The following is a 16,006-nucleotide window of genomic DNA, read 5'->3' on the forward strand; positions in this document are numbered from 1 at the left end:
AGTGAGTCTTTCTTGGAATTCAGTCTTGTGATTCATTTTCCAGAGCCCATATGTCTCTGTGAAAGCTGAAGGGCTGCTCTTTCAGAACCTGAAATTCTCGGAATCATTTTCTGGACTGTGGGGAATCCCACCTGATGTATTGACCTCGGTACTTGCTGCGGCTAACTCATTTGCCTCTTTGGTATTTCAACTTATCTCTTCTTATCACATTTGTTTTACATTTATTTCCCAGTAACCTATCTTCACTTAGTAAATATCTTAGTTGGACCAAATTGTGCTGGCTGATCTCCTGGGACCCTGGGACTCATGGTTTCAGTCAGGGTAAGAGAAAGCCATAGCGATTGAGGAAAAAGGGCTAGAAAATACAAGGGAGAAAATTAAGCTTTCTCAAGCTTGTCTAAAATTAAAATTTACAAATAAATTTCATAAATGGAGGAGGAATTTGAGGATATGAGCTCCCCAAAGCTGGAAGAAGGAACAAGATAAAATATGGAGGGAATTTCCACAGTAGATTGGATGTTAGAACAGATGACCTTCATATCCACTCTGATTCTAAGAATGTGAGTCCAGGATTTACTTAAGTTCCGATTTAAATCTTGATATACATGCAAAAAAAGCCCTCCATATCCCAGGCCCAAAGAGAGGAAGAAGCCCTCCCACCCCAAGATTTCTAAAGGTTTGGTGAATGCTACTTAGGGACATCTGGGAAAGAGTAGTTCTTTTATTCCAAATGCCCTGAGCATTCTTTATCCCTTTCATTTTACTTATTAACGGATGAAACAAATGCATTTAATCTTACAAGGAATATGTATCAAGTGCTACATTGCCAGGGCTAAAGCTCTGTACCATGAAAGGTTTTGAGTGTGTTTTTAAATGACCAAATATCCTGGATAGACTCTAGACAGTAAAATAAGTAGACAGAGTGGCAAACCAGGCACATCTGAGGTTCTTTCTTAAATGAGCTATAGGTAGACTTATTGGGCTTAGTGATGGTTACTGAATACTTCACATAGATTATCACTTTAAGTTTCACAGTTGCTATAGGAGATACATACTGTTGTTGTCTCCATTAAAAATAAAAAAGGAAATTAAAGCTTAAAGAGGGTCAGTGAGTCCCCCAAATTCATACACCTAGTGCACGCAGATATAGATTTCCAATTTACACCCATTTGACAATGGTGCCCAAGCATTTAACACTAAAACCAGTCTCCTCTCTATAATATGCCACTAGATTGTAAATTGGCTTTCGATGTGCTCACATCACCCCTCACTTTGAAAATTCCAACATCCTCCTTTGTCTCATTTCCCTTTACTTTGAGAATTTAATTATCTGCCTGTAGCAACATGCCACAGTTAAAGATTCTCATCAAAACTAAACCAGAGGGGCAAGGACGGTCGTAATGGGTGTTGATTTTTTTTAGCTTTTGCTTTATTTTTTTTCTGTCCACTTTTTCTTTTAGGGTCTAAGCAGGTGGCAAAATCTATTTATCTTCTAGTGAAGTCTTAAAAATCACTTTCTGGAATGGGCTGCATAGAATACTTTGTAGAAATTTAAAACTTTCTAGCTCTACCTGTGATGTTCACATATTACTTTTACCATACTCTGTCTCAGTTTCCTCACTTGGTAAAATGCTGTTCTTCTAGAAACCCTTTCTGTAAATTGGGAAGTTGGCATCGCTTTTGGGAAGAGCTCCTCCATGCAGGATTAGTGTAACAAACATGATTTGAGTGCCCATAATTTGCAGGGCCCAGTGCCAAGGGGCAGGATACCAAAAAAGAGAAAATGTCTCTAACTTCAGGATGTCACATTCCTTGTTAACAAGCAAAAACGCAAACCCACCAGCACTGAGTGAGCCCTGGGCATTGCGTAAGCTCACAGGAGAGGACCCAGGGCCCTCTTCGTTCCGGGGAAGCTTACTGCGGCTGTTCCTGCTGGGCGGTTCTAGGTAGGCTCTGAGGTTCTGGGCTTCAGCCACTGCTCCCCAGAGGGATAACTAGTAACTATGTAATACGCTTTCTGCTGCTGATAAACCCGGGCTATGGCAATATTCTGACCTGGGACATTTCTGTGTTAAAATAATAGTATATAGTCCTGGCCTATATGAACTCATTAAGATGGCATTGATTAGTGGCCTAAGATCTGAGTGTTACAGGTCAGTGTGATGCACAAATGGTCCAGTGACACCTTCCCACTGGGCTTTTTGACACACACCATGACTGCTAAAACCTGTATAGACACTGGGACGAGAGACATACATGGAGAAAATAGATGAGTTATAGCTGATGGGAGAGGAGTGCCTTAGATCCAGGATGGACAAAAAACTTACCACCCACTTTTTTTTCTTTTTAAATCACTCTAGAGCCAATGCCCCAAAAGTTTCTTATGATTTAACCATAACGGACAGCAGAAATAAGACAACCACTGTCAGTTATGTGCATGACACACTGTCTAACCCTTATGGCTGGATGGCGCTGCTCTTGGATCAAGAGACCTACTCACTGCGATTTGAGAGCCCTTGGACCAACAGCTCTCTGCAGGTAATCCCTGGCACCCATTTGATGGTAGATTTCATTCCCTAGGGGTTCCCGTCTTTCCTTCTGTGATGCAATAGTTTGCAGGTATTAGCATCTTCTGGTGTTGATCAAGAAAACTGCAGCAGCATTTTGACCAGATGAATGTGACCTGAATTTGAGGTATGATTGTTTTTTATTTTAAACTTGAAAATTTTAGAATCTCTTTAAACCTCACCTTGAACACAGAATGGTTCTGCCTGAAATTTTAAATTTATTAATACAATGAAAAACAGCTTCTAAGCATCCTATAGAATTGTAGTCTTATATATTATGGGTTAAGAACCAACTTACCCCAGGGAAGTGTTTGTAGCCCAGAGAAAATAGCTTCACAAGGCATATTTTTACATTGCACACTGCCACCTTGTGGTCAAAGATTAACTTGCACATGAAAACGAAAAGCACTAGCCTTTCGTTTGGATTGGGTTGAAGGAGTCAGATGGCTGGGGGAGGGAAGGTAGGAAAAACCATAAGGAAAACAGGTGCATTTTCTGAAGAAAATCAATCCAGTGGATTCCCTCAAGCTTCTTTTATTCCTTTTAACACATTTCTTTCTTCCTGTCTCATCACACACATTCTCCCTAAAGGTCATAAGAGCAGGTCTTAGGGAGCTGAAAACAGGTGTGCCATAGAGCTGAAGAATTCAAAGCAGAATCCATTTGATCCCCTCACCACGGCTCTCAGGAAGAATGTGCACCTCTCTCCCCTTCCCCTGAGGTTCCCATGAGAACATTCTGGGAAGGTGAAGGCAGTAGAATGGTGACTCTGGAGGTGGACACATGGGTCTCTGTCCCAGATCAGCGCTCTCCTGCTTTGTGATGTAGGGAGAGTTACCGAACCTCCACCTGCCTCAGTGTCTTCATCTATAAAATGGAGGCAATACTAGTAACAATCCCCAGAGTCTTTCAAGGGTTGGATGCCTTGATATGAATGATACCTGAGCCAATGCTCAACCGTGTTAGCTGTTACTGTCATAAATGGATGGCACTCCTATCATTGCCTGCCTGTTTGAATCTTGGGGAAAACTGAACAGGAATTCTACATGTGTCTCTGTCTCTTCTTGCTGTTTGTCCTGGGACAAGTTACTTCGCTTGTCTGAAGTTTGGTTTTCTCCTCTGTTAATTGAGATTGTTAAACAAGAAGAACCTTACAGCTTTCCGTCCTCACACTGTATGATTTTGTAGCTTTAGTTATGAATTTATGATGGAGTAGATTTAAGTAAGCCCATTTCCCACAAGAAACGTAGCCAGTGTGAACAGTCCTGTTTCTAAACCGCTCCATCTGAGTTCTTTGTAACTCTTTTTCTGGGAAGAGTCTTCCTCACTCAATGAGCACTTTTGTACTTTTTCTCTCACTTCAAGTACTCAGCGACATTTGAGAACTTTGCTCCTGGGAATTACCTGCTGCTGGTGCACACAGACCTGTGGCCTTACCCTGACATCCTCATAAGGTGCGGGAGTCAAGTGGGGCGGTCCCTTTCGTCTCTTCCATCACCTGGTCGGGACCAAGGCTGTGACTGGTTCTTCCACAGCCAGTTGAGACAACTCACCTATCTGGGTAAGTATAATGGGATGAGCATGTTGAACACATAGTCAGAAACCACGATTCCCTTTGGAAGACCAAACACTGGTGCTATGAAGTGATGAGGAACTGAAAGAGACCGCTGTGTGTTATGGTTAAGTGGTTGGGCTCTGAATCAGAGTGCCTGCATTTGAATCCCAGCTCTGGCACCTACTAGCTATGGGACATCGTGCAGGTATTCTTTCTAAGCCTCAGCCTCCTCATCTGTAAAATGGGATAATAAAAGGACCTACCTAAAGGATAGGAAATTAAATCAAGGATAACATGTAAAATTCTTCAGCAGAGGGTCTAAACCAGAGCAAGTGCTTAATAAACTTTGACTGCTATTCGTATTTTTCGTTCATGTTAAGGCCATGTTGTATTTGTAGAAAAGTCAACTGCACACGTAAAGACAGGATGGCTGGTTGTGATCACCGATACAAGGAACAGCCAAGGTACAGAGAGGCAGGATGAAGAGTGTAGTCAATGTGGAAGGTGAGAAGCCTTGGAAGGAAATCTGAGGTCAGGAAAATGAGATGCATGGAAGGCTATCTGAGGACTGGGGGATGGGCTGTCTTGTCTTGTGTCAGAGGCAGCATCAGGGTGAAGGGTCCAGGAGCCTCATTTTATAGAACCAGAAACCCTACAGTGATTGCAGAGTAACAGGGGCCAAAAGGATTTCCTTACCTTCTTATTGTGCATGTTTCATGGGAGCCCAATGTTTGGGTCAGGGCCATAGATTTCTTTTGACTTCCTGGAGCTCATCTCATATTTCTTTTCCATATTATTTCAGCATTGGTCACTCTGGGTACGTGGTGTCCACTTATACCAACCTTAGCTCAGTGTGGTCTGTAAGAAGGAGAATCTGACAAAATGAGTCTCTAGAAGGACAATTTTGCTATGAATTGGTCTTAATAGATCCTGGTCGAAATCAGGGCCACGTCAAGCATGGCAAGTCCCAGTCACTGCCACAAGCCAGACTTGGCCTTAAGGGTTTAGGGAGCTGGTAGGCATCCTGAGTTCTTTGTCCCTCTCACTTGTGCCTAGCCATTTGTCAACTGGGTCTGATTACACTTGAGCCCTGGGGCAATTACATTTTAATAGCACCAGAGAGGAGAGGATGGTGCTTCCCGGGTTTTTAAAAAGTCTTGGCCAAATGGATTGCTCTATATTTTATTTGCACTGAATTGTACCATTCAAATTTTATTTCTGATTTGATTCATCCATAAATACAACCTAAAACTATAAAAAATCAGGATGGACAGAGATCCCTGAGACTGTTTTACCACTAGAGTCAAATACAGCCGTTAAGTAAGAGCAAATAGTTGCCATTAACTTTAACTATGGCTATTCATTTGATGTATATTCCGAAACAAAATTTTAATTTCAAATTGCTCTTGTGTTGTTAGTTAGCACGCTTCTGAGGAACCTGTCTTGTCCATGGATCAGATTTGTTCATGAACTGCAAACTAATTTGAACAGCCACATAAACCAAGCATGATAAAGGAACATTTGTGGCATAAAGAAAACAAAATCAAGTCATGCAGCTGAAGATTTTCTTCCCCGCATTATTTATTGAATTAACAGCAAGTTATAGTATTATACTATATTTACACATATGGTATAAATGCACATCTGTATAAGTATATATATATATTTTATGTAGATGTGCATCTGTATTATATATGTACACATATAGGACTGAGGTGAATATTTCAGTATAAACCATTTTTATTAGGCAGACGGCTTTTATTAATTAAAGAGTCTTTGTATCAGAATACCTTGGTATCTCCACTTTTGAATAATATGAGTTGGGCAAGGAACAGGAAGTCACAGAGGGTTGCTGGAATGTTTAGTAAAGTTGGATACCCTGACTCCTTGGAGAGGATTCCTAGTCCTCCAAGGAGCGGCTTTCATGGTCATCTGTGCTCCCGCCATCCTCTGTCTGAATGGAGTAGGTAGGTGTCGAGAGCCAGGCCTGTTCCCATTCCTGGGCTGTCACAGTGAGGACTTGAGGTTTCAGGCGGAGCCGAGGCTCACACTGGTCTTCCATGGTGATGTCTCGTGCAGCTATATTGGGTTGTGTGCATTGGGCATGATTGTGGATATCCTCTGTGTAAAGTCTGCACCACCACTAGGAAGTTGAGGAGGCTACCATGGTGTCCGCAGACCAACAGCCCAACGGCAGTGACGTAGCTGCGGCTGACACCTCCAAAGGCTCCAAGCAGGAGAGTGACAGTTACATGTTGATTACTTTGTTACTTTCACTTAATTGTTTTCTTTGGACCACAGGGCTTTATAGATCTCTGTGATTGGGATAATTTACATAAAATACACTTAATCCAAGAAGGGAAGCCCTCACAGTCTATGTGGACATATTCCTGTAATGAAAAAAAAAAAAAAAAACAACCCATGGGGAGGTTGTGTATACAGAAGATTCACTTTATTATAGGGAAACTGCTTGACCCTCCTCCAGGTCCACCAAGTTTCCTGTCAGGCTTTGGGGGGTGGGCATGGTTGGGGGGACACTGCTCCTTTCCCTGCTGGCCTTCCATCTGGAGTCCTGCTCCACTGACAGTTGGCTGGCTTTCACTCATTCCTTGACCACTTCTAAGTAGACCGTCTTTTGTATTGTTGGTGTGCAGCCCTACCACATCCCCCCAGAGGGGAAGTTTTAAAAAAAATCACAATTATCTTCATTTCCTCCATTTGGCTCCTTGCTGTGTGATTTAAGATGCCTGACTCATCTTTGACCCAGCCGAGAATGGCAGAGAGCAGAACCCAGGCATTCTGGCTCCTGGCTGTGACTCTCTCCACTAGAGTGTGCTGCCCACTCAATAATCATGGGCCACTGACCAACAAGGGTGGGGGGTGCCAGGCAGTGGTGCAGGAGAAAATTTCTCACTGGTCCCCATGACAAAGAAAAAAGTCCCGCACATATAATATTTCTTGACTCTTGCCTTTCTCTTCTTTACCAAGGCAAGTTTTGTCTTTTTTCAGCAATGTCTTTACAGAATGCAGCTTCTTTGGAAAGCTCATGGCCAGAGTTTAGGGCTTCGGGTTTTAATCAGTGGCTGGCTGGCTGTTTTACCTGGGGCATGGAATTATAAATTCTCCATGCCTCCGTGGCTGCATCTATACAACGAGGTTAAGAATACTTACTTATCTCTTGGAATTGTGGTACAAAATACCCAAACATCTTCAAGTGTGATTAGCATGCCATGTTATTTTATTACACATTTTCTCAGTAGATTATTTCTCTAGAATGTTTCTTTTTTTCCTGGAAGGTGGTCAATCTCAGGTGCCTTGAATTCCATATACCCGTCATAACTTGTCTAAAAGAGTCTCATTCTACTTTCCTTGACTAGCTTTTGTAAGATAACAGATTCATGATAACATGACGTATATGATATATGGGTCCCCTGATTGAAACTTCATATCACTTAAGCAATTGTTACCCACAGCATAAGATAACCTTGCTCATTTAAGAATCTTTCTTAAGGAGATTGGTTCTAAAGCCTTTCTAAAGCCCCTTAGACTTCTGCCCAAGGAGCCACTTACAAAACAGACCACAAGTGAAGTCCTTGTGTGCTACAGTTTGTGGTAGGATCCCGGAGGGGCAATATTTGGTGTGATAAACTATCATGAACGGCAGTGGTGAACTGCAGCTTCTATACCATGCTTGCGAACAGGTCTGACTATAAAACAAGCGTTCCTTCATATTGTCAAACTTGGAGTCAAATCCAGAGAGCCCATTTTTCAGTCTCTGTGATCGGATTCACTAGCACTCCTGTCTCTGACTTACACGGCCAGTTTCCCACTGCCTCTGTCCCTGTTGGTTTTTTCCCAGGGATGTTTTAGTTCGTGGTGAACTATTTTTATTTTTTAGTTACATTCACGCTATGAAATAATTAGTCAGCTAATTAATCTGGTTTACAAGCTTTGTAGGATTCTTCAGCTGTCAGTCAGGCCCAGGCCTGAGGCCTACATCTAGTCTCTCAGCTCTCTTGCCCATGTGATTCCCGTTGCCATGGCTACCGGCTACATCTGCTGACACCCCACTCTCTATTTATTGCTTAATTAAGAATTTCACGCTCTGCCCTTATCTGCCTCTAAGAACAAGCGCATACTGTTAAGAAATTCCGAATTTACGCCCGGGCACAAGGAAAGCCTTTCTTGCGGGCTTGGCTGGATGGAGCCTCTCTAACGATCTTCTCGGCATCCCAGCCGCCACCCTTCAATCAAAAATCATTAAATGGGGCAGAGATAATGAGCATGCAGCGTATCAAAAGCAGGATGTTTGCTTGGTCCAAAGGAGGAAAAGCTGCTAGGCCCCATGCTCTGCTCCACTTCAAAGGGAGATGAGACCCCCTCATCACTGGGGCCTGATAAAGCCTCATTTGTTCTGGGCTTGACTTATGCAAAAGGTCTGGTATGTCAGAGTCCCATCTCACAGACGTGGGCTCCCCCCACCTCTTGCCTCCACCTCCACCGGCCCGGCCCCCTCCCTGGCCTTCCGCACGCTCGTGTGTCAGCACTTAGGCAGCTGGGTCCCCCAAAGCATCAGGCGGAGCGTGTAATCACTGACTCCGCGCTGACAATGGCCACTTGTAGGGGGGTGGCCAGGAGGAGGTCTTCATCACAATAGGGACACAATTATTGCAGCTGCTAGGGAGGGCTATGCTTCTTCCTGTGGAAACGCAATAGGACTTGCCCAAAACAGGAGGACAAGGCTGGGGGAGGTGGTGGGGGTGAGGAGGGGTGGAGAAAACACCCTTGAGTTGATTATTCATATTCTGACTCTTGGAAGCCTGATGCGGAACCGGTGGGGTCCCAGCAGCTGTTCCTGCACAGTTCTCTTCTAATAATTGTACATTCTGTCTGGGGTCAACTTACTTTTGACCCTGTCCTTTTATATTGGGAAGAGGCTCTTTAGGGCAAACTGTTGGGTTGTGGCAGTGTGCATTAAACACTCACAGCCCCCTTCCCCTTGCTTTATCCCCTACCCAACCAGCAGCCGGTGGGTGATAAATTCCTATCAGATGCCGAGCCATTCACACTCGCCCCCTGGCCCGAGCTCACACAGCAGAGATGCAGCCGAGCTGGGATATTGTGTGAGGCGGCAGCTGAGAAAGTCCGCCTGCTAGGCTTGGAGGCTCTCGTGTACCACCTTCTTCTGATCAGACTGAAAAAAAAAAAGACACGTCTAGCCAGGCTGGTCAATGCTTGTTTCCAAATGTCCCCCTCACCAGGATAAAGGCAGGCTGTTTGGCAAGAAGCCGGGGCTGTTGTCTATGAGGGCAAGTGGGCTGTGGATAGAAAGACAGATGGACTTTATTGTCTCAAAAAAGAACTCAAGTCACATCACCCAGAAGGCTCAGAAAAGATGCTGTTAACTTGGAACATCCTGAAAATAAGGCATGTTTTCCTAAGCTGGCAGTGAGGCGAGCAGGGATTCGGCCCAGGTTTCTCTTTTCTCAAAGCGCTAAGGCGCTGGGATGGAGCAGGCTGCCGCCTAGACCCTTCTGTTCTTCAGCTGGTCTAGGAGACCCCGTGCAACTCCTTGAGAAGGGATCTTGTTAGGTTCTAATGAGAGAGGACTCAGCTGGCTCCCCAGAGCTCTCTGGGAGGATTTTATGAGCAGAGCAGAATCGTAATCCTTTGGAAATCTGCAGCCATTCCCATGCCGAGGCCCTCTAAGGCAATCTATAGCATTCTAGTTAATAAATTAATTTACATTCTTATAGAAAACTCATTCCCCAAAGATCCCCAAGGATTGGTACCGGTAATATAGAGAGCTGACTTCAGGGAAATGCACGACAAACCTATATGGCAAAAATATAGAGAACGGAACAGGAGCTGTGCATGTGCAAAGGGATTTTGCCTCTCAATTACAAGCAACTTCTCCAAAAGGAGAAGGAAGGAAGAAATGGAGAAAAGGAAAGAAAGAAGGAAGGAAGGAAAACTCAGGAGTCAAAATCAGATACTTTTTCAAGGAATCACTCAAGGTTAGGGAGCTAATTCTCAGCGATGCTGGTGGCCGGCCTCCGTTCACACAGGTCACGGGTGGTGTAACCGGTATCCCGACTTGGCTTTTCTGACTCTATTTCAGTGTTTTTTCTAGTATACTAGTGTTTTGTTTTGTTTTGTTTTAATCTAAGCTTATGTACATACCCACCCTTGCAAACCAGTTCTTCTTTCTCCTGTTTGTGGGAAAAAGCTGTACTTGTTAACTCCTCTGTGCTTCTTGAACTTTACATATTTGAGTATCGCCTTCACACTTTGTCACATCCTTATGTCTCCTGTGCTATTACTTACTTGATATTTTTCTTACATCAATTCCCACACTGCCTTATTTTTAAAACCTGTCTTTTTTTTAAGCAATATTATCCATAAAATCATGGGTTTAATGACCTACTTGCTTTCTCTAAAACACATTAACATTCATAACTATTAAAATAAAACTTTTATACTCCTAAAATGATCACATTACATTTTATATTTTGGGAGTATACTTTGGTTTTCAAATTTTTGGTATAATTGATGAAAAGTAAGAATTGTGAATATAAGGATCTCTCTCTCTCTCTCTCTCTCTCTCTTTTTTTAACCTGGGTTCCTTTCCTCACTTGCTAAGAATACCTGTCACTTGCTAAGAGAAACTTTTACTCACAGGTTTTTACCTGTGAGTAAAAACCACATTTTTAAGAGTAGAGTATGGAAAAGTTTGTAAAATTCCTTCAAGAAGTGCTTTCTAAGTGTGCCTCATGGACAAACAGCTGGAATGCTTGCTCCCAGGTCCCCCGCCCCCAGAAGTTCTGGTTCTGTAGATCTGTGCAGGACCCAGGAATCACACACGCCCTGGGCAAGCATGACAAACCTTGCTCTGAGTCAGAATAACAATTGTTATTGTTCTCTGAGTTAATTAAGAAGGTTTAATTGAGCTAACTCTCAGGACTGGTTAATGCAGATGTATCTCTCAGCATCTTGATCAAGTTCTTTTACTCTTAAAAAAATTACACCTTTTAATGAATGAATGTTATTGGGAATAATAGAAGACTCACAAGTGTTGGAAGGATTTTCATATCATATTTCTGTGAAGGTCTTGAAAAGATCCTGGGTGACGAGGTCAAGGTCACTCAGTGGCTGTCTCCGAGAGGCTGGAATCAGACGAGAGTGGTCCTGCGAATCAAGCTTTAGCTGCCCAGGGACCAGTTGACAAGAAAGCCTTCTCTGTGGCTGAGTGAATGAGGCTCATTTCTGGGGAGCAAGAACTGAACAGGGAGGGAGAAACAGAGCAGGCGGGTGCAGGAGTGTGAGAAGAGGTGGAGGTCGAGGACAGGGCAGGTGAAGATGAAAATGCAAAGAGAGGACCAACCCAAGAGCTGGCCCATGAAGATGGCACTGGAACTGGGTCCAGGGCCGAAAGAGAGGGAGAGCAGGCACGAGTCAGGTGAGACTGGAAGAAACTCACAGACACAGAAGCAGTTGCTGTTTCCCGTTCTCTCCACGTGTAGTTAGTAGCTGACTCACGCTAGATAAATGTGAGCTGAGCGAGAGGTCCTAATACGTGTACAGTCCTCAGTGGCAAAGTGAGTGTGGGGATAGAGTGAAGAAGAAAACAGGCAAGGGATCTATTACTAAGATACCAGCTGGTTTTTCTTTTTAGGTAAGCAGGTACTCTCTCCCTCCAAAACTCCAAGAGAAAATGGGACCTGCCCTGGGAGAGAATCAATTAATTTTTCTCTTCCCTAGGGCCCTCGTGAGGACAAAATTTGCCAACACATCACTCTGGCAGGCATGAGAATCAGATCTACATGAGTAACTCTCTTTTCTCTCACCGGGAGCCATTTTCTTACATGTTTCTCTCTTTCTCCTAGATGTCTGTGTTTATAGCAAGCTTAGATCATGTAGCACTCATCAGAATAATTTGGCTATAATTGACCCAAAGGTTTCTTTTCTTTTTGAGGACCAACCAGATATTCTTACAATCTGGAAGGATCAACGGCAGTGAGGCTCCATTGATAAACAAAGGAGATTAACCATTCTCATATTACAAATACAAAATCAGAAATCATAAGCACTGAGAAAGCATATGTACAATATCACAGCTTGTGTTAGGCTCTTAAACTCTTCCTGAGTCAATACCTTTATTCTCAAATGATTTTTATCCCTCTTGGTATTTCTCCAAATTGGAAATGACACTGCATTTACTCTGTCTTTTATAGGGTCAAAGCACTTAGCAAACTTCAGCGGATCTGGTTAAGTTGCTTACAACTCTGAATACTAGGGCTTATCGTGATTAGGTGCAGCTGTCAAAAGAGTGAAAGCATATTTTTTGGGTTTTGTCAACTGGCTCCTAGAATAATGAGCCTGTCGTAATAACGGTATTGATGATGACTCACATGTATTGTTCATTTGAGCCAAGAGCTATGCTAAGCACGTTACCTGGATTTTCCATCTTTTCTTCCCAGTCACCCTATGATGTAAGGCAGTACGATGATTCCCATTTTCACAGGAAGTGAGTGAGGTTCAGAACTTGTCAGGTGCCCGCATCTAGGACCTGGAAAACCCAAGATTCAAATCCAGGCTGTTGGATTTCATCCACACACTTCCTGCCCACTCTCTGTGGTCTCTCTTCACCTAGAAGTGGTGTTTGGGAAGAAACAGCCCTCTAAGCCAGCTCCCACGCTCAGAACCAGCCCGCAGGGGGCATGTGGTATAGGAAATCAGACTTTTCTAATTTTTCCTGCTTTTGGTGATGTTGCTTCATTTCCTGTGATGCTGAAACTGCTTCTCATCTCAGATTGAATGATATTCACACACCTGCTTTAATAAAGTGAACAATAGGTTTCCAAAGCATGTTTTAGTTTCAGTGTCTGCTTTGGGGAAGAGGTTGCTCTGGAGGTGGGAGCCATTTGTGCACTTGTAGAGGCTGAACAAAGTCAGAGTTCACCCAGATCAGAAGCCACCGGTGCTGAGGTGCAGGCGTGACAGCTCGCTGCTCCAGGGAGCCTTGGTTCACCAGGAACAGGGCCTGGGTAAGGGCTTTAACGGATGAAGGAAAGTGGGACAGCCTGTACTGGGGGTCCAGTATGTCCAGGGCTCGCCTTTTCAGTTTTCCGGGTAATCATCACTGCTGCCTATGACGACTACGTAATCATCATGACTACAGTTCCTGATACTGTACTGGCTGGGGGTGTCCTTTTCGCCCAGGGGATTCTGGATACACTGATTATTTTCCCTCTACTTCAAATTCTCTCCTCTATATAGTGGGAAAAATGTTTCAGTCTAGTTGATTTACAACGTTTTGTTAGTTTCTGGTGTACAGCAAAGTGATTCAGTGATATATATATATATATATTCTTTTTCATATTCTTTTCCATTATGGTTTATTACAAGACATTAAATATAGTTCCCTGTGCTGTGCAGTAGGTCCTTGTTGTTTATCTATTTTATATATAGTAGTGTGTATCTGCTAATCCTAAACTCCTAGTTTATCCCTCCTCCCCACCTTCGGTAACCATAAGTTTGTTTTCTATATCTGTGAGTACAAGGATGATTTTTATAACATCTTTAAATGAACTGACTTCCCTTTCCAAATGATTCTTGGAATTTTTAAAAAATTTACCTTTCTTAGAGTTTGATTCCATTACAATATTTTATTCCTTTCTCTTGTACAAGGGTATTCTATTGTTACAGACTTCTGCATGATTTTAGATGTCATTTTGCCATATTCCCTTTCTCTTTTCTTTCTGATGGAACCTATCTTTTTTACCTTTTTGTCTTTTGGCTCCTTTAAAAGGGTTAATTCCTGCCTCCATTTGTTTAATTTGTCAAAATTGCCAGTTAAGTTCTGGCATCCAGAGTAGAGCAGTATAAATTTAGGATTTCTGATTGGTCCATGAAAATTAAGTATCTACATGTCCAACAATGTCTAGTGTCTTAAGGTACAGGAGAAAAGTCTCTCCCTCAGAGATTTAAAGACAGAGCTAAGGACTGAGGCAATCCTAAATTCACCACAGTTGATGCACGGTGGTATTTGCTCAATTGAAAGAGAGCTTGGGATAAGTATCACTGCATGGTTTTAGAAATGCTTTTAAACTTTAGAAAATGCATAGATCAGTGTGAGCAGAAGTGGATGAGTTAGACATGATAGAAAAAAAGAGATGTTAAGCTGGTGGCTTTATTATTAATTACTTTTATTATTTAAGTTAGAAAAGTGGGTGAAATTTGCAATAGTATAAAGAAACAATATAAGTAAAGCTTTGGAAGTGATGATAAAGTAGAGCACATAAAGAACATGTTGGCCATTCTACCTGGTCAAAAAAGTGTGTACAGTGGAAGGAGAAAGCCACAGACTCATGCATTTTATAATGGGAAAGAATTTTAAATTGAAATATAGTTGATTTACAATATTATGTTAGTTTTGGGTATACAACATAGTGATTCTGTATTTCTGCAGGTGATACTCCATTATAGTTTATTACAGAAAAATTTTAAATGAGAATAATGAACAAGATAAGAATAGAATCAGAGAGGTCTCATCATGGGTGTTTTGGGGGATTATTTTCTTTGTAATGTTCTGAAGCTTATGCTTTGTAATTAGAAAGAATGATCCTAGGTCTGCTCCATTCTGTGATAGAGGAAAGGGTTTAGGGTTCCAGGGAGAGGCAAATGGAGAGCATGGGTGGGACCAAGGCCCCAAGGCAGCAACCTTCAGCATCATTGGGTCCTTCGGTGGTGGGAGGTGCTGGCCTCCATGGCATCAAATAAAGCAGAAAGGTAATTAACCACTAAGAGACAAGGTGTTACTGAAAAGTGGAGTTGGCGCACCTGATTACTAATTAATCAGGCGTGAGAGGACCTTGTAGATGCATTCACTATTTAATTACAGCAGCCTCTCTTGGCAAAGGAGCATATGTTCCCAGCTTAATCTACTGGTTTATACTGACATCAAATTGTCATTATCAGAAAGAATCAGGCCTTTTGATTATTTCCACTAATTTATTGAACACTTAAAATTAATGAACCCCAGGCCTTTTAAATGTGCTCAGTTGGTTTGGAAGATGGGAGGAGAAAGCGGGGTGGGGGAAAGGCTTCATTAAAAGGACAACTTGTTTGGATAAAGGTAAAGCAAATACATTTCATGGGTGATCTGAACTCTACTGGTGAAAAATACATGAATTCTAAGAGATGAGCCTTCAAACCGTTCGAGGGGAAATAGGATATGAGGGGTGTCCTGCTCACCAACACTGGCCTCCAAAGAGCATATGGTGAAACAATTTTTTCCCTAATTATTTATGTGCCAATTCTTTTGGAAAGCTCACTGCAATTAAGTTTACAAATAAAAACAATCAAAATCAAATATTAGAAATCCATTGTTAGACTAACTAACAAGGACTTCATTTTTTTATTTTGAAAATTTAGTTAGGTTGGGGAGAATTTAGCACAAAGCCATCGTTCTCACATATGAATGAATCTCTTTCGTATTAAGATAATCTTTGTATCACATCCAAGTTATGGTTTTTTGTGTTCAGTTTCAGGTGAAGGCCAAGTTCAAGTAATTCTCCAGGTGAGGGAAGGTGTGGCGCCAACTATTTCAGGTGAGTATTAACTCATCAAATAGAATTGCCTGGTACAGCAGAATGTCCTCCCGTCGTTTTATAAATTCCTCCCATCATACTGTTTATAGGGCAAGTACCATACAGCCCTAATGCTTTTATGTCTGACGACTCCTTGTTGTGTCACCCCTACGGCTAAAATATACGTCTGCATGTCAAAGAAAGATGTAAGAATTGGTGCATTTCAAAACATAGGAAAGTAAGAATTACAACATGTAAATAAGCACATTTCCTGAATTATGGACCATATGTGC

The 16,006-nt window shown here is 42.4% G+C and overlaps 1 protein-coding gene across 18 annotated transcripts in view; it reads left to right on the forward strand.

Moving 5' to 3' along the window:
• Nucleotides 1–16,006, forward strand: part of PKHD1 (PKHD1 ciliary IPT domain containing fibrocystin/polyductin) — a 439,380-nt gene that overhangs the window by 223,585 nt on the left and 199,789 nt on the right. For all 18 annotated transcript variants that reach the window (XM_082411613.1, XM_082411609.1, XM_082411612.1 and 15 more), the window contains 3 exons: nt 2,361–2,538; nt 3,933–4,128; nt 15,669–15,734. In XM_082411613.1, coding sequence (XP_082267739.1) covers nt 2,361–2,538; nt 3,933–4,128; nt 15,669–15,734 — 440 coding nt within the window. The remainder of the gene's footprint in view (nt 1–2,360; nt 2,539–3,932; nt 4,129–15,668; nt 15,735–16,006) is intronic.

Source organism: Balaenoptera physalus (genome assembly GCF_965194825.1).
Source record: "Balaenoptera physalus genome assembly, chromosome: 11".
Lineage (NCBI taxonomy): Eukaryota > Metazoa > Chordata > Mammalia > Artiodactyla > Balaenopteridae > Balaenoptera > Balaenoptera physalus.